The sequence below is a fragment of the Glycine max genome, chromosome 6, assembly GCF_000004515.6.
Source record: "Glycine max cultivar Williams 82 chromosome 6, Glycine_max_v4.0, whole genome shotgun sequence".
Classification (NCBI taxonomy): Eukaryota; Viridiplantae; Streptophyta; class Magnoliopsida; order Fabales; family Fabaceae; genus Glycine; species Glycine max.
In genome coordinates, this window is record NC_038242.2 from 11,019,549 (window position 1) to 11,038,053 (window position 18,505).

Sequence of the window (18,505 nt, forward strand, 5' to 3'; positions counted from 1 at the left end):
GACGGTCAGTGGTCGGAATGGCATTACAAGTTTGGCAGTGCATGATTGTATTTTATTTTGGTTATTATTACAAGTGCATGATTGTATTTTTTTTCCTCCATTATTGCTCAAAAAGATTAAACAAAAATAGAAGAGGATTTTCAGGAGGATTAGCGAGCATTTTAGTTAGATATTGGTTGATGATATTGTTGGGTGGGTATCGATCGAGTCTATTTTTTGGTCAATAACGATTAAATTTTTTTTGTGATCCATGTTGATTGAGATTATTTTTTGGTTGATATTAACTATAGTTTTTTTAATCGATATTGACCTAGACTATTTTTTGGTAGAGGTTATTTTTTTAATTGATGATGTTCTTTTGGCGACATCGATTAGGATTTTTTGATTGACGTTGATTGGAATTATTTATTTGTTGGCATTAAATATATTTTTTTGGTCGACATCATTTGGAGATATTTTTTAGAGTTTTGTTCAGTCAATGTCTGCTGAGACTATTTTTTTGTTTGACTTCAATTAGGATTTATTGGACAACGTCGGCCAGTGATGTTTGACCGACATCGATCAATCATGTTTTTTGGTTGACCTCGGCGAAAAAAGAGCCTTGGGCAAATATTGGGTGAAAATAGTTTCACTCGATGTCGCCCAAAAAACACCATTGACTGACATTAAACGAAAAAAATCATTGCCGATATTAGCCAAAAATAGGCATGGCCGATGTAGGCCAAAAAACATGATTAGTCGATGTTGGTCAAAAAGTATCACCAACTAATGTTGGTCGTATAAAACCTAGTCGACATCAGACAAAAAATAGTCTTGACCGAAATCGACAATAAAGACCCTAGTTGACATCAACAAAAAAGTAACATCAACCAATGTTAGGCCAAAAACCCTAGTCGGCACCAACAAAAACAAATATCCCCTAGCCAACATTGGTAAAAAAATCCTAGTCGACATCGGTTGAAAAATAGTATTAGCCGACGTCAATCGAAAAAAAATCCTACCAAACATCGATTGAAAAATAATCCCAACTGACGTCGGTTAAAAAAATACCTAGCTCATGTTAACAAAAAAATAACATTGCTTGACATTGGTTGAACATAGCGTAACTGATATTGACTAGAAAACCCTAGCCAACCAAGACAAAAAAAAAATAAAATTGACCTTGGCTAAAAATAACTCTAGCCAAAGTTGACAAAAAACAAGCATGATCAAAATCAACTAAAAGTAATCCTAGCCGAAATAGGTTAAAAACTTATTTTTAATTTAAAATCAAAATGATTTCAAACTAAATCGATTTTAAAACTATTTTAAACCTGTTTAAAACAAATCCAAATCACTTTTATTCAATTAACAAAAATACGAATTTTAAATTCAATTCATTTAATTGGATTTGAATTGGATATGGATCGAATCTCCAAAAATCCAATTTATGAACACCCTAATACATACATATAATTGGTAATTAAATTATGTTTAACGACCAAATTATCTGTTTGGATTTAAATTCGAAACACTTATTGTTACCTAAGTACTACTAACTACTAATAATAATGGCGCGCATTGATCTCATGCTCAGCAATAATATAACACGATCATTTAGAATGTTAACTAGTATTTACACCCGTGACATGCACGGGATTATAACTAAAATGGGACAAATGTAGATAACGTTTCTTAGAAGTTATTGGTGATATTTTTTTTAATTAGAATTGGGAAATTTTATGATGCCTTACCAAAGTAAAATTTTGACCAATTGCTTATTTAGTTTCACGTTGAAAAATTAATCTCAAGTTTAAAATTGAATTTAGATAATATTTAATTTATGTGAATGGCTATGTGTTAATAAAGACTCTATAATTGAATACGAGTTAAAATAAATTTGGATTAATTTTGTATTGAATAAAAAAATTATATTAAATTTTATTTATAACTTATTTTTATAATAAAAACATTTAAATATAAATCATATAACTTCAAAATTAATCTTAACTATAATTACTTTTACAAAATCATTTCCATCTAAAATTAATTTCATCATTTTTCATCCAAACACACTCTAATTTACTAACATTCTCAAACCAATTGATCGATTCTATAGCATACCGTTTACCATATTCAATACACTTATGCACACCAAAACAATATTTTATATAGTTAGAGATCATTTAGGCATACAACAAATTAATTCATAGATATTTTTTATAATAATATTTTTTCATTTTATCTTTTTCTACTCGTTTATCATTATCCATAATTCCACACTCATTTTCTTCCTTTTTTTTTTAATTTTTCTTTAACTAGGTTTAATATATAACTTTTTATACACGATTGTTGTACCAATATAAATATATACAGTCCATGATAACCCATGTGGCTGTCCCCTGTCACCATGCTAGCAAGTATTCAAGAACAAAATAATGAATTAGGAAGTCAAACGTACATTAGACATAGACTTCACCAATTCACCTAGCTATACGAAAATGTTTATTAGGGCAAAGGAGGGAGAATGACATTTGTAGCAAGAATGTCGGAGAATGCTCACGTAGCAAGGTTAATAATAATAATAATAATAATAATAATAATAATAATAATAATAATAATAATAATAATAATAATAATAATAATAATAATAATAATAATTATTATTATTATTATTATTATTATTATTATTATCATTACGGTAACGTTGATTATTGAATTCTTCTTATATATATTTGGAAATTGGAATGTAGTAGAACTGTGACTTTAGAATTTACTTGTGTCTTGCTCACTCCTGTACAAGTGCTGTTAACCGGAACGTGTCTAATATATATGGGATGGAAATTGTTCACTTTAAATTTCTAAAAAATAAAATAAATTTTTATTTTTATTTTTATTTAAAAAATATGTCAAGTCTGATATTTCAATTCTTTTATTTTAACTAACCGTGTCAATAATAAATAGAGAATCTAAAAGAGATTATTTTTTAAAAGACAGTCAAAAGATGAAAATATATGAGAAAAATGAATCTTAATTATACGATTAAGAACACTTTTTCTAACATTTATATTCCTACTATCAGTTCGTTTAAAGAGAAAGAAAGGAAAAAAAGCAATAAAATAAGATAAAACTCTACTTAAATTTAAATCTGTTATATCAATTCATTTTCTTTCTATTTATATAATTGATGTGCTAATATGCACAGAGGAAAAAAGGTATTTTACTTGTGCCAATGTGATGGCACGTAAGTAGAGGGAATGACTGGTGTACGTATGCTGTAACTTTAAAAAAAAATAACGAAAACGGTGGCCGTTACAGGGAGTGTAGTGCCCAAAGTTTGTCTGCGTGTAGGTTCTGTTATCTTTTCTGTTCTTCCTTCCCAATAAACTCAATGTAAGATAAGAGTATCTCCACCGGGGTTTAGCCATACATGCAGAAAGGGATAGATACCACAATAATGAAGAGAGAGAAGGGTGAAAAAGAAAGAAACAAAAACGGGTCACTTTTAATTTTTTTCTTACTAATTTGTCTGCAAGCGTGTGGTGCGAATGTTGGAAGCATGGAAGCAAAGCAAAGGCTGAGAATGGCGGCAACCCATAACTCAATCATAAATCCCCACATCAACCCCACCCTTTCTCCATTACAACACCTGGCACTAGAGGGATACCATCTTTTATTATTATCTATCTTCACTATTACTGTTAGATGGATAGACATTGCCATAAACAGCACTTTCCTCCCCTTACCTGAAAAGTTTGGTTTCTGATTCTTTTTTCCATTTCAGCAAAGTGGGTGTGGTTTAATTTAATTTACTTTTAGTATGAGTTATGGGTGAATTATTTGGCGTTGGAAAAAGAAGGAACATCAGCAGCAGCAACAACAACAACAACAGTTCTAGTAGTAGCGTTCTTGGGTTGGATGTGAAGGTGCAACAGAGCCCTGAAGCATTATTCCATAATAGGATGATGATGATGGCGCATCATAATCATCACCACCGTCCATTGTCATCACCCTTTGATAATAATGGTGATGGCGATGGTCCCACGACTTACATGTCTTTTACTAATCATATAAACCTTGTTAGTGGTGCTTCTTCTGTTCTTGGTCCTGCTATTGATGCTGGCTGTGGTGCTGCTCCTCCTGCACCTGTAAGAACTTTGCAGCCTTTTGACATTTCTTCTTATACTTCTTCTCCCACCACCACTACCACAACCTTCAACTTCAAACCCCCTTCAGGTTGGTATTTTTAATTACTTCGTCCCCCCTCAATGCTGAGCTAAGCTTGTTATTAATTCTGCTTTGCTTCCATCTTTCCCACTAATACACCCCAAAGTTTGCATCTTTTTTAGTACTAGAAAGAAAAGAAAAGAAAGTAAAGGTGGGGGGAGAGAGAGAGAGAGAGTTGTGTTATGTTCTGTCTAAGACTCTGAACATACTTGTGTTGTGTTACAGCAGGTGTGATGGCGGCTTCGTTGGGGTTTCCTTTCACAAGTGCACAATGGAGGGAGCTTGAAAGACAAGCTATGATATACAAGTACATGATGGCTTCTGTTCCTGTTCCACATGATCTCCTCACACCCTCTTCTCGCTCTTCCTGCAGTATGACCCTTTGCTTTCTTTCTCGTGCGTGTTAATTACTAATTTTTCTTTAGCATAATTCATGCACAAACACAAGACAACAACATGTTCCCGTGCCTTTTCTGCCTTTTGAGTCCATTCCCTCATCAAAAGGTTGTGTCTTTGTTGCTGTGTCTTTGCCTGCATCTCTTACTCGACCATTGTTTGTATTTGTCTCAAAGACTTTACCTTTTATTGTTCAAATCACTGTGGCCCTTTTGGGGCTTTCTTTCACTGTTTCTTGAACTTTTTGCATTCTTTTTTTTTTTAAATTTAATTTTTATGTTCACAGTGGATGGTGGTTTCAATCTGAGGTTGGCAAATAGCACTGACCCTGAGCCAGGTAGGTGTAGAAGAACAGATGGTAAAAAATGGAGATGTTCAAGAGATGTGGCTCCTAACCACAAGTACTGTGAGCGCCATATGCATAGAGGCCGTCCCCGTTCAAGAAAGCCTGTGGAAGTTAACACCAACAGCACCACCACTCCCACTAGCGTCAACAATAACAACCATCAAATCAAAAAGGCTCGCCATGAGTGTAATAATAATCCTTTTGCTACACCTGACGTTACTGCGGCTATTTCCAACCCCACATCCAGAAAAAATGGATCTTCTCCCCATTTTCTTGGGTCTACTACCACTCAGCCATACCTTGATTCTTCCCTCTCCCTTGATAACTTTGGTCTAAAAGCTGCTAGTTTTGACTCCGTGGCTTCTGTTTCTGCTAATAAGGAACCCAGGTGAGTTTCAAGTTTGGATTTGCTATGCCTTTGTTTCGGTTTGTGTTCTGATTTTTCTTCTTCCATGCCATGTTTTCCCTTCTCGGATCTTTTGTTTTGTTAGTCAAAGCAAAAAAATTTCCTATATGAAGATAATTTTCCAAGGCCTTACACACATTTTGTTTTAATTCGTTTTTCATTAAATTCATTTGAAAATTGTGAACGCTAAAAGTCTTCTTCCTTTGTGTCTACTTTTTTTTTAATTCCTCATTGGAGTCGCAAAGGAGACTCTTTTCTATTTTTGGGTGTTGTTATGTTAACTTGACTACTCTGTTACTGATTTGGTGAGTTGAATTGAATGTGAAAGGGGTTTAGAGTGGATGCTGAATGGAGATCCTATTTCCCTGGGTGCTTCTGACTCACAATGGCAGTCTCTGATGCACAATAAAGATGGAATGACCAGTGTTAGTTCCTGTAACACCACCGAGTCTCAGTATCTGAATTCATTAGCACTATATAACTCTGGACTAGAACAACAGAATAGACGCCATCCTTTGTTCCTGAACCCTCTTGTTGTTCCCATGGAAAATCTCCAACCGGAGAAACCAAGGGGTTTTATTGATGCTTGGTCTAACGCTGAAAGCAATGCCAACACCAACACCACCAACAAGAACTCTGCTGCATCAATTGGTAAATTATCCCTTTCTTCTCTTGATCTATCAATGGGGGGTGCTGCTGTGAATGAAGATGTGGGTAATGTTAACATGGGTTTGGGCCTAATGGAGCCTAATGGAAAAACGCACACTGGTACTAAAATTTCTCTCTCCAATTGGCAAAACCCAGCACCTTGGGTGGCTTCATCACTTGGGGGTCCACTAGCTGAAGTTCTAAGGTCAAGCACAGTCACTGCCACCACCACCACCAATGAAGCAACCTCCAACACACCCTCGCCAGCCACCACTACACATGCTGAATCTCCATCTGGGGTGTTGCAGAAAACGCTTGTTTCATTGTCTGATAGCAGTAACAATAGCAGCCCAAGGGTTGCATCATCAAGGGCCAATTCTGAGATGGCCTTGCTAAGGTTTCAATCAAATTAATGTAAATTAATTACTAGCATTTTCTGCTTTAGTTCATTTCATTTCAAATGGGATAATAGTATTATTATTGTGTAATCTTTTGCATATTTAGCTACCTGTGCTATCCTATGGCCTATTGTTCAGGACGTTTGTTATAAACTAAAAAACCTCTGGTGAAGTGGACAAAAACAACCTGTGTTTTCTGTTTATGTGATGAAGACTCATTGCTTTGCAGCTTTAAATTCTAGCTTCATGGAAACGTCATGATGTTACTTATCTCTACCACCGAGTGTACTGAATGAATGCCATGGGGTTAGTTTGTTGTTGTGGGGTCCTGGGCTCATGCCCCAAGTTGTCGGAAAAGACATAGATCTAACTTTGACTATGTCAACCATGTAGTGCCTCTTTAGCGTTCTCTCTCCCCAAAATATCAAGCACTTTTAACATTTTTCTACTCATTTTGTTTTGCTCTTCCATGTGTATCCACATCTTATATCGCTAGCTATAATGAAAATAATACTATTGAAAATGTTATACATGAAAAATGTTTAAAGTACCGTAATGTCCAAGGAAGATGAACATCTAAAGTGGTCCATCATGGGCTAACATCCTTAGGTATTAAATTACACGAACATCTTTAGAAATTGTCAAATTTCTTTTAATATCCTTTTTCTTTTTATACCTTTACCAACTCTACTTATTAAAGTTATCCTCCTAAGTTATTTTATACAGAAAAAAAATAATAAATAGATCAATTGAGAATAATAATTGTATAAAATTAATCTTATGTTATTATTAATTCATTTGTAGATTTAGTTATTTATTATTAATATTATAAGAATATAAGTGAAAAATATAATTAATGTTATAATGAACAACTAACGTTGCGCTTGGTTTGAATGTTTATTTTTGGAAAATAATTTTTATTTTCAAGATTTAGAAAACATATGTTGAGAAGAAAATATTTTAAGGTGTTATTGCATTTTTACTTTTTTAAAAATACTAAAAATATTGATTTGTTGTTTTAGGGGAGTGTATTCAGTTAGAATATTAAAAGATTTTAAAATATTTTTTTTTGTAAAAAAGTTTTGAAATATTCAATCAAAATTTTAAAATAATAAAAATAAGTATTGTGTTATTCAATCAAGATTGTTATGATTTTTAAGGAATTAAATAAAGTTCGTGGATATTTAATTCAGATTCTTTATAACTAAAAAGATATCTTCTGATATTCAACAATTTCGGTGAATTCTCTCATAATGAATTTTAATGAATTTAGGAAACTTTTTAGCATATAATACACACCAAGCAATCTCACATAAATTCTTAAGATTTTATGAGTATTTCTTTTCTTACCAATTGACATATTTTTCTTTTTTCATCATACATAATTCATTGTCTCTTTGTTGAAAGAAGTAAACATTCATAATTTTTATTAATTTTTTGATCAATGGGAAATATGTCCTTAAACGTGTGATATGAAAGATCTTTTCAATTCTTTGAATTTACGATTAAAACATCTTGATTATATGGTTATACATTTAAATCAATGTGAATATATCTAAACATGAAAAATATATAATTTTAATGAATGTGAGAAGTTGACTCATGTATAAGTGGATAAATATAGAAATGAGATTTGAAATAATTGTTGAACATGTTTTTTGATTGGTAGGATCGTTATTGTGGGAATGACTACAAGTATGCATGCTACTCACAAACACAATTAACATAATTGATGATTGAAGGAGAATAAATCTATTATATTTGTAAATGTATTAGGAGAAATTGATTTGTTATGCAATAGGTTTAAGGTTCTTTGTATATGATTATGAGTTTTATTTAAAGCGTTAAGTGAAAAAAATTCAAGAATTTTTACTAATAATTTTGAATGTTTTTAAAAAAATCACGAAATCCTTTAAGTCTTAAAAATCTAGAATGTACTTTCAAATTTTATGAATTTATATTTTATAAATCAACTAAAATTCAAACTATAAAATTTTAATGGTAATTTTAAAAAAAAATCTTAAAAATCATTATATTCTTATAAAATCTTTTAAAATTGACCAAATTTCTTTACGCCAAAATAATGTTTTAAATTCCTAATCGAATACATCCCCTTAATTTTTGTGCCAATTTTTGAAAGTATATTTAGAAAAAAAAATACTTTCTAAATTTTAAACAAACATATTTTTACTTTTACTTTTTATTTTCTTAAAAAATAAAAAAATACTCAAATCAAATACCACCTAATTAAAATGATAATTATTTTGAGATATTTTCTTTTATGCTATGCGATAATTATCATCGAACGAACAGAACCAATAGAGCATTATACTTTGTATACTTAATTTTTATCCCCTATCAGGAAGACATTTTGTAAAGTATAGGAGTGTGTGTAATATCAATAAATAACATGGGTATTATTAGTGTAATTTGTTCACTTTTATTAATGCTCTGTTTAAAAGGAAAATGTTAAGGAAATAGGGTGAAGAAAAATAAATACATGAAATAAAGTATATCAATGAATTAGGTAGAGGGGCAACACAGTCTACTGTAAAATGCATCCATAAGTACACCTTATCTATAAATCACGTTGACAATTATGGTGTCACACAGACACGAACATGAAAAGTTTTTTAATGGTAAGATCAAAATGACATACAAATTATACTTTCAGGATCTAAATATTAGACTTTCGAGGTGCTAAAATGAAAGTTTACTCTATTCAATAATCAGGTCCTAAAGACCTACTTCATTAGATCCAATAATTGGGCCCTATTAACCGTGCAAGTCCGTATTAACTCCGATTCATTACTTTATCTTTTTGAAATCTCAAATTCGTTCATAATTTAATTATAACATTTAATTTTAAGAGAAGGAAATATATTTTTTAAAGTAAAAAACAACAGTATAATTTAAGCACTCTAAAACGAGATAGAATCATAGAAGGGCAATTTATTAAATAGTTATAATTATATGTGTAACCACTCAATTTTGTTTTTATGGCCATATCGGTGACTACATATGTACATCTGGGTTTGAGGCCAACTTCACAAGGACAACATAGAGTGCTTAATTGCATGCAATTTTGTTGAGGCCTCTCTCATGCTCCATCGATCTTTGGGTTGATGAACTGTGCAACACAACCCAACTCTTATCACACCAGCTATGCACTCCTCAGCTTTGTGCGTCCAATTTGTGTTGCCGCAAAAGCTACTGCTATGATCACCAGTGCTCGAGCTTTGTGTTGAATATGCATAATCATCAATAAGCCTTCGATCAGCAACCTTCAGTACTTGATTCTCATCCATGGCTGAGACAAATTTGCTCAGGCTTAATCCTTCTTTGAATATTTCATCAGTTGGTCTTTTGGCTATGAACATCTCTAGCAGTAGGATCCCAAAACTGTATACATCTCCCTGAGTTGAAGCCTTGCCTCCTAGACCATATTCTGAAAAATATCACCCCAATATTAGAGAGCATCATATAAGTGAGTGTGTGTGTGTCAGTTATGCATAAATAGCAAATAAAAGGAAACTACAAAACAAAGAAAAACAAAAACTTGGTTAATAATATAGTATTAATAAGAAGAAAAACATTAATGTGTACCTGGGGCAATATAGCCGATTGATCCCTTCAGTCCTAGAGTGCTACTCTGCATTTCTGATGTATTTTGATAGAGAAACCTTGCCAATCCAAAATCTGCAACATGTGCAACCATATATTCATCTAGAAGGACATTGGCAGGTTTCAGATCACAATGGACTACTGGTGGATCACAGTCATGGTGCAAGTAGTCCATAGCAGAAGCAACATCAATGGCAATGTTCAATCTTTGCAACAAGGTTAGAGAGGATCCTGACTCAACATCTTCCGGGTATAGATTCACGTCCAAGTTACCATTGAGCATGAACTGCATAACAAGGGCCTTGAATTCCTCTCCCTTATAATCAAGGCTGGAGCAAGAAGTAATAACCTTCACTAGGTTCCGATGCCTAACATTTTTCCAAGCTTCACATTCAGCATTGAAACTCTGAGAAGCTTTGCTTTGTTGCAGGTCTAGGATTTTGACAGCAAGGGTGGCGGTTTCACCAGTGCTGAAGCTGAACACTCCCTTGTACACAGAACCAAAGCCTCCTTTTCCAATCAAGTTTTCAGCTGCAAAATTGTTTGTGGCCATCAGAATATCAGCATAAGATATGTTTTGAGGCAACCCTCTGAGAGGGGTCAACGACACAGTGGTTTTCCTCTCCTTTCTTTTATTGTTGATTGTCCAAAACACTAAGAGCATTGAAATGAACAAAGCAGTAGTACCAACAACTGCGAGTATGATAGGGAGTAAGATCTTTCTTTTCTTTTTGCCAACAACACACATGAGAACTCCCAAATTCTGCACAATTTCCATGTTAAGGCTACACAGTTGGTTGTTACCTTGAAGATCAAACTTTGTAAGGTTCATAAAAACACCTTTCATTGGAACCTCCCCTTCCAAATGGTTGAATGACAAATTTAATGTCTGTATGTAGTCAAGTTTTTCTAAACTTTGAGGAATAGGGCCGGTGAGATTGTTTGATGATAAATCCAAAGTTTCAAGGGATTCTAAATTCCCAAGATTAGTTGGGATTGAACCATTGAATTTGTTGCTTGCCATCACAAGCCGCTTTAAGCTAGAACAATTCTCTATTTCCTTAGGAATGTTCCCTGACAATTGGTTGCCAGATATAACCATGGTCTCAAGTTGTGTCAGGATTTTGACCTCATGAGGAAGCGAACCATGCAGAGAGTTCCCTTCTAAATACAAGGTTGTTAAACCAGAAAGCTTAAAAATCTCCCTTGGTATGGTCCCGCCAAGCCTGTTCATTCCCAAGTCAAGCTCAATTAATCTCTTGCATTGTCCAATACTTGGGTGAATTCTACCCGAGAACTGGTTATATCCCATTGCAAGGATATACAGATTTGTGAAATTGCCAAAAATGTCTGGAATTTCTCCAGACAAGCTGTTGTTGTATATCGCAATTTGCTGTAGAATATGTAGTGCTCCTATTTCTGATGGTAGCTCTCCAAAGAAAGCATTGTTTTCAAAAGACAAGGATATGAGATTTTGAAATTTCTCCATTCCTTCAGGAAGGGTACCAGTTAGCAAATTATTAGCAACGCATAATTGTTGAAGATTGCCAGACAGATTAGCAAAAGAGCTTGGAAGCTCCCCAGCCAAATGGTTATCATTGATCATGAGAATTTGCAACTGGGTGGAGTTTGCAAGGGAATCGAAGAACTGAAAATTCAACGAGGTCGTGGAAGAGAAAAAATTATTACCAAGAATCAGGTGGGTAAGGTTTTTCAAGTTGTTGAATATAGGTATGGGGCCGTGAAAGTTATTGTGAGCAAGGTCAATGCATTGAAGATGTGAGGCATTGGATATGGAATCCGGAATTACCCCTTCAAACCTATTGCTTGCCAGAATTAGATCCTTTAAATTTGGAAGGGTATGGCCAAAATTTAGTGGTAACTTGCCTGATAAATTGTTGCTTGTCACGGATAAGAAGACTAAGGAAGAGATGTTGAAGATAGAAGTTGGAAACTCGCCAAAGAAATTGTTCTCAGAGAGTTGAAGAGATAAAAGATTTTGGAGCTTACCAAGTTGAGTTGGAATCTCACCACCCAAACCGTTCCTTGCCAAGGAAAGATTCTTAAGAGAAGAGAGATTGCCAAATGATGGAGGAATTTTACCTGTGAGATTATTGACTGAAAAGTCTAAAATTTGTAGACGGTGGAGATGACCCAGCTGTGGTGAAAGTGTACCACGGAGATTGTTGGAAGGTAATTTAATCACACTGAGAAGGGAGAGATGGCCAAATTCTAGGGGTATTTGGCCATGAAAATAGTTGTTGGAAAGGTCAAGTGAGTGGAGGTAAGTGAGGTTGGAAAGCAGAGGGGGTAGTTTGCCGGAGAGGCCAAGTCCTGGTAGAGTTAGAGATTTGACCCTCTTGCCAACTTTGGAGCATGTGACACCATACCAGGTGCAGTGATTGGAATTTGAAGACCACCTAGACAGAGCATTTTTGGGGTCACTCACTTGGGATTTGAAAGAAAGAAGGGCATCTCTGTCTGTGTCATGGTTGCATAGTATGTCATGAAAATTATCAAGTAGGAAAAATAGGAGCAAAATATGTCGAACGTAGATCATGGTGAGTCGTGAGTAAAAGTAATGCAGTGCATGCAGATATTTATAATTGAACTCCTCGTTCAGATGTTTAATGCGGGTGCACTTGCACTGCATGGGCGTTGTTCATGCTAAATGGACACCACATTTTGGGTTCAACGTTTCGAGTCAGCGGTCGTTGGAGGCAAAAGGGATAATTGTGTAATTTATGAAAACTCTCTCATAAGGACGTGACGTATTGTTACGGGCATTATACTCTGGAGCAAAATAAGTTCAATGGAGCAATTAGGCACTGTTGGTTTAAGTGTAATTCAATGAGCATGCACATATTTATAACTGAAATCCTCGTTCATTTTACGATCAAACTTATGTAAATAGTACTTTACCCTAGTTATGGTAAATTGCGGGATGAGGCAAAGATGTAGTCACCCTAGTTAAGATATAGACAACTAACTAGATGGGTTTTTCTCTTAGCAAACTCAATACAAAAGTTCGAGAGAATATCTTTGTAGTCTTTTTGGTTAGCGCCTGATCATATTTTGAAAGACTTTTCTCTGTAATATGTCCAGTGATAGTATTTTTTAGAAAAAGAGTCTCATACTGATGAATTGCAAATATTGTGATCTCATATCATATTGCATGCAATGAAATTGCGAATGAACCATTTGACTTTTTGCAGTGATGAATTGAGTTGCGTATTGACAATTCCATTGTGAAATTCGTAGCCTGCCGAAAATTTGAATTTCCAGAGGCTGCGTTGAGAGAATTTGAATTTGTGTTGCCACAGCCACAGGGTCATTGACTTTTATTGTGTCTGTCGGCCATACGTTTCCAAGCCACACAGTGCCGAGAAAATTTTGACTTTTTTGAATGACATTTATTTTAATTTCTTTTATTGAATGGCATTTTTTATTATTTTAATTTCTTTTATTAATGATAAAAAATGCTGCATAACTTTTGATTGATTGAATTTTAATTTATTGAAAAAATTAAAACAAAATGACTTTTTTTGTAAAATCATTGAACAACAAAAGATTTTGATATTTTAAGAGATCGACTAAAGTGCTTGACTCATATCACATTAAAAAATGTAACTCAGTTGATATAGTAATGTGCATTAATTGATGTAGATTTTATAATACATGAATTTGATTCCTTTAAATAAAAAAATACAAATCAATAAAAGGCAAACATTTTTTAAAGTAGTTTAAGATAATCGGTAAAGAAATTTTATGAGGTAGTTGTTAAATTAAATTAAATTTGAAATTAAAATTAATAAGGCGGCATAGGCCTCTATATATATTTATAAAGGCAGCTCAGACCTTTGGACATGATATGATTCTCCTATTCTAATTTTTCCTTTCGTTATGCACTTCAAAATCAACTAATCATATTAAGCTAATGTCATTAAATTTAATTATATTTATGAAAGAAAATTTAGCTTAGGGACCTCTCCAACTGGAGTGACAGCTATCCATGCTACTTGTAGTCCTGAAATAGCCCCTTTCAGCATCTATCAGGCGGCTCTCGTATGATTCTTGTATTCTAATTTTTTCTTTCGTTATGCACTTTAAAATCATTAAATAATAATAACTATACTATTTAATGTCATTGAATTTAACTATATATATGTAAAAAGAAATTTGGCCTTCTAGGGACCACTCGGATGATTTTTTCACAGGTGCCCATAGCCTCTAAAATTTAGGAGGAAGGAATGGTGTCCCAATTTAAAGTCAAGCTGAATCCTCTCCAACGCCAAAACTAAAATCAAAAGCATACAAAGATTTAAAGAATTGAGAGAGAAAAATAAATTGTGGATAAATAATTAAATAGAAAGTAGAGAGATATGGAGAGAGTGCTGACTCTTGGTAGAGATGACAAAAAAATTCTTATTCGTGAATAAAATTATAAATAAATGATGAATACCTTAAATGAGTATCCGTTATCCACAAGCATGAGTAATAAATAGGATTCGTAGTGAATATTGGTGATTCGTGAAGTTATAAAAATATCCTTTTATCAAAGAACCCTACTTTTTAAATCTAATTTAATGTATTGTTAATTTATTTGCTGAATTCATGTTTTGAGATATTGTAATTTTATTTGTATTTTGAATTTATGCTTAAAAAAAATACTTATTTCATGTTTAATTATATTATATTAATGTTTTTTTCTTCTGGTTTTTAATTCACTAGTTTTACTTGATGTTGAAAATAATCTTTTTAATTTTTTTTAAGAATTTGAAGTATTCATGAATCTCCATGGATATCCATGGATATAAAAAAACTCATGAATCTTTTTTAAATAGATATGTATGGGTATAACAGACACATATTTTCTATTTTCTCTAATGAGCGATTTGCGAGTAATCCCTATCCATGCCTCGATCCTATCCATTGCTATTCCTACTCTTGCATCCTATCAAATGCAAAAATTTTATCTTCATTCTTTCAATCAACCTCTTGAAATTGCTGAAGAGATGAATGAATAAAAATATGGTATAGTTTTAGATTTTCCAGTTTGTTATATATCAAATATTTTAGTTTTAACTTTTTTAAATTCTTCTTTAATTTTGAATTTTTCAAATGCCATTTTTTTTTATCTTTTGAAATAAAAAATAAAATGACTATTTTGGTAAAATAAAAAGATAATAGCAGATTTTTATAATTTTAAGAGACTAAAATGTTTGACCCGTATAATCTTAAGATTTAATTTGAGAATTTACTGTAAATGATATTGTCCCATTTTTCTAAACAGACCAACTATAAAAAAAAGTCGAATATTTTTAACTTAATAACTTTAAACTTATTGACAATTTGTTCTATTGACCTTTTCAACTTAATTAAGAAGTGTAATGTATAAAAGTACGTACAACTCTTTCAACTCTTTTAGTTATACTACCATTTTAGACCAACAAGTTCGAGATCTAACTAGCTTCACGAAAAGCAATTTATACAAAATTAGTTTGCTTTGACTTAAAGTTCACATGCAACAATGTTTGGTTTAACATTGATTTTAATCTTTCTACATTTTTCCCACGTGTTGACTGCTGGTTTGTCTGTAATATCGATTATCTCTTGTCGATCCAATTCTATGCAAGCGGTCGAATTAAATGAGCATGCAGTTGTTAATTACTACTGAACTATATTCGATGTAACAGATCAACATATGAGAAAGAATTGGTGTGCGGGAATGCATGCATCCAACATTAGTTAGACAATAGAGCTATAGGGAAAGAAATAGTCAGCGACGGGTTGATCACGTTTCTAATTAATTAGTAATCTCCACTATCTTCATCGATCTCTATAAATACCAATTCATAAAGCGATATACTTCCATATATTCTCGAACTTGCAATTAGCTTGCTACTTTGAATTGTTGGAAATATGACCTTACTGGGTGCCTCCAAATTGATGTCATTTGTTGTTCTTTTAGCAATACTTTTACTGCTCATGCCCTCCACGCTGGGAAGTGCTTCCCAACCTAGTATTATACTCGGTACGTTGCTGTTATAATTAGTTTTACAATATCCTAATTATTCCTTATTTATTTTCTCAATTGTTAATTATAATTAATTAGTACGGTGCAGGGCGAAAACTTTTCCAATATCCTGGTGGTAGAGGATATGGATATGCTGATGGTGAGTCAATATATAAAAAATATCCTGGTGGTGGAGGATATCGAAAAAGACCATGAAATCATTAACCACGCCAAGGGGCCGGGAAATGGTTACCAACAAAACTGCTCGATCTGTTGCTGAAATATTGGAGATGTTAGCATCGTTCTTTAATTCTGTTGTTTTTTATGCGAGTGATAAAATTTACTTTTATAACATGTATGTGTGTCAGTACGTAGTCATACTAAACTATGAAGCAGGAACATCCTATTTTGTGTCCTGTGTCCAACACGACAACACCGACACCCGTGTTTACGTCGTGTCCGATATCTGTATTAGTGTTCTGTGTTAGTGTCGATGCTTTATAAATACTAAGAATTAACTACTAGATAGGATATTAATATATATGTCATGCACGTAATTTCGACGAATCATGTGTACTTGCTACCTGAATTGCAGCGGATAAATTTCTCATTCTCGCTTGTCTCTAAAATTATTCAGTGATACTGTGTGTGCTTATAGCAAAATGTAAACACCTCGTTTGCATAATCAATTACACCATTAAAGATGATTTATTGGAATTCATATATAAATAAGCAACAGTTTCTTAGATAAACATCCGTTGCTTTTCAGAAGAAAAATAAAATGAAACCACACTGCACAATTATGGAACAGAAAACCGTTGCGGGACAAAATTTGTTCTTGCGAGTTGGAGATGTTATCACTGGTTAACGGGTCAACTTTTGGTTAAGTGCTGTCCAACATCTTGGGATTATGCATGCCAAGAGAGCTAGTTTGCAGATCTTCAAGAATTTCAATAGTAGCTACAAGAAATTCAACACATAAGTAACCAGCCCAATCGTGTGAAAATGATAGAATTAATCAAAACATATTGTCATATTGAGTGCAGTTTTTTTTTAAGAAAGATCCCCATCTATGCCTGTATGGCTATATATCTTAATAGCAAAAGACAAATCAGCCTTTTCAACGACGCTATGCTCTTCATTAAATGCATCTCAACTGTAATCAAAATGCTTACGTTTTTAAAATTAAAAGAAATAGATGTGCTTACAAGTTATAAGGTGTGTCGCGACTCGGCGGATAAAGAGATAGATAGGCTCCTTCAGAGAGATGATACAAAGACATTTTTATTTATTAAACGCTTCATCAACACTTAGCTTCGGCGGATAAAGAGATTGCTTAATTTGAAAGAAATAATGGATGGGGTGATAAGAATTTTACAAAATTGTTTTAATCATTACAAAAATTACTTCCCTAATAGAATAATTATACCTGATCATACTTTTTGAGGAAAAGAAAGTTTAGGGTCCAAAGGATATAAGAAGATCATATATGCTTGTCCCAATGACTGTATATTGTATATACAAAATCTAGGGCATCACGGTACAAGTGAAAGATATGGATGTGAATGTTGGGATCATCTGTATCTAAAAAAAAAAAAAAAGAATGTTGGGATCATCATGACTAAGAGGTTTCTTGTGAAGGTGTCGTGGTATCTACCATAATACCAAGGTTGAAACACTTATTTGCCAATAAAAATGATTCAAAGAATTCTGAAAGTTCCTACTGTGATATAAGATGATAAATTTAAGAATACTTTTTCAAATGATTAATTCAATTTGTTGAATAACATGTCTGAGTTGTTATACACATCTTAAAACTTGTTTTCGATTCTTATGAATAATTATTTTTTAAGAATACTCTAAAATGTGATATAAAAAAAATACTCTCAAATTTAGTAATATTCACCAATATTTAATATGCATTAATTTTTTTGTTAAATATAATTTTTGTCCCTTATTTATATTTTAAGTTTTAATTTGGTTTCTCAATTTAAAAAGCTCTACTTTAGTCTTTAATAATGTTTTTGTAAAACAAATTGATCCTCTATTTAGTTTTTAGTAGAGTAAAATATCAAATTAATCCCTTATTTTTTGAGGCGCTGTCAATTTGATCCCTGAGATTTAAAAAATATCAAAATGATTCTCGACTTCCATCCTAATATCTAACATGACAAACAAAATATAAAGTCGAAAATTATTTTTACATTTTTTAAATCTCAGGGACCAAATTGACAGCGCTTCCAACAATGAGGGACTAATTTGATACTTTACTTTAATACTTTACTCATTTTTAGTACTAACGGTTTAAGTTTTGCTAAGGTGACACTGCTCATAATTTTATCATTGGTCATCAAATTGATTAAATTTGTCTCAAAAATCAACAAAAGGACCAATTTAACATAACAAAGGAATGTTACATATAACGATAAAAAAATCTAAATGTAAGGGAATAAACTAAAATGTAA

General features: G+C 32.8%; 2 protein-coding genes and 1 long non-coding RNA gene across 6 annotated transcripts; 2 read left to right on the top strand and 1 right to left on the bottom strand.

Annotated features, from left to right (window-relative positions):
• Positions 1 to 3,413: 3,413 nt before the first annotated feature.
• On the top strand, positions 3,414 to 6,848 carry GRF5 (growth-regulating factor). 4 transcript variants are annotated; one of them, XM_041016449.1, is made up of 5 exons: positions 3,414 to 4,215; positions 4,432 to 4,578; positions 4,889 to 5,336; positions 5,683 to 6,005; positions 6,630 to 6,848. In XM_041016449.1, the coding sequence occupies exons 1-5, from the start codon at positions 3,807 to 3,809 to the stop codon at positions 6,659 to 6,661; spliced, it is 1,359 nt and encodes a 452-aa protein (XP_040872383.1). In that variant the 5' UTR covers positions 3,414 to 3,806; the 3' UTR covers positions 6,662 to 6,848. The 4 variants fall into 4 exon arrangements, with proteins under 4 accessions (XP_040872383.1, XP_040872382.1, XP_040872381.1 ...); XM_041016448.1 differs by lacking the exon at positions 6,630 to 6,848 and adding an exon at positions 6,159 to 6,490 and having other exon boundaries at positions 3,417 to 4,215; XM_041016447.1 differs by having other exon boundaries at positions 3,419 to 4,215; positions 5,683 to 6,416.
• A 2,487-nt stretch (positions 6,849 to 9,335) lies between these two features.
• LOC100776054 (probable LRR receptor-like serine/threonine-protein kinase At3g47570) lies at positions 9,336 to 12,593 on the bottom strand. The gene is made up of 2 exons (XM_003527950.2): positions 10,007 to 12,593; positions 9,336 to 9,848 (listed from the first exon to the last, which is right to left on the bottom strand). Exons 1-2 carry the CDS (start codon positions 12,582 to 12,584, stop codon positions 9,448 to 9,450), a joined length of 2,979 nt encoding a protein of 992 aa, XP_003527998.2. The 5' UTR covers positions 12,585 to 12,593; the 3' UTR covers positions 9,336 to 9,447.
• A 3,304-nt stretch (positions 12,594 to 15,897) lies between these two features.
• LOC100797483 (uncharacterized) lies at positions 15,898 to 16,607 on the top strand. Its single transcript, XR_414681.2, has 2 exons — positions 15,898 to 16,058; positions 16,150 to 16,607. It is a non-coding gene; the product is annotated as an uncharacterized lncRNA (long non-coding RNA).
• The last annotated feature ends 1,898 nt before the right edge of the window (positions 16,608 to 18,505 follow it).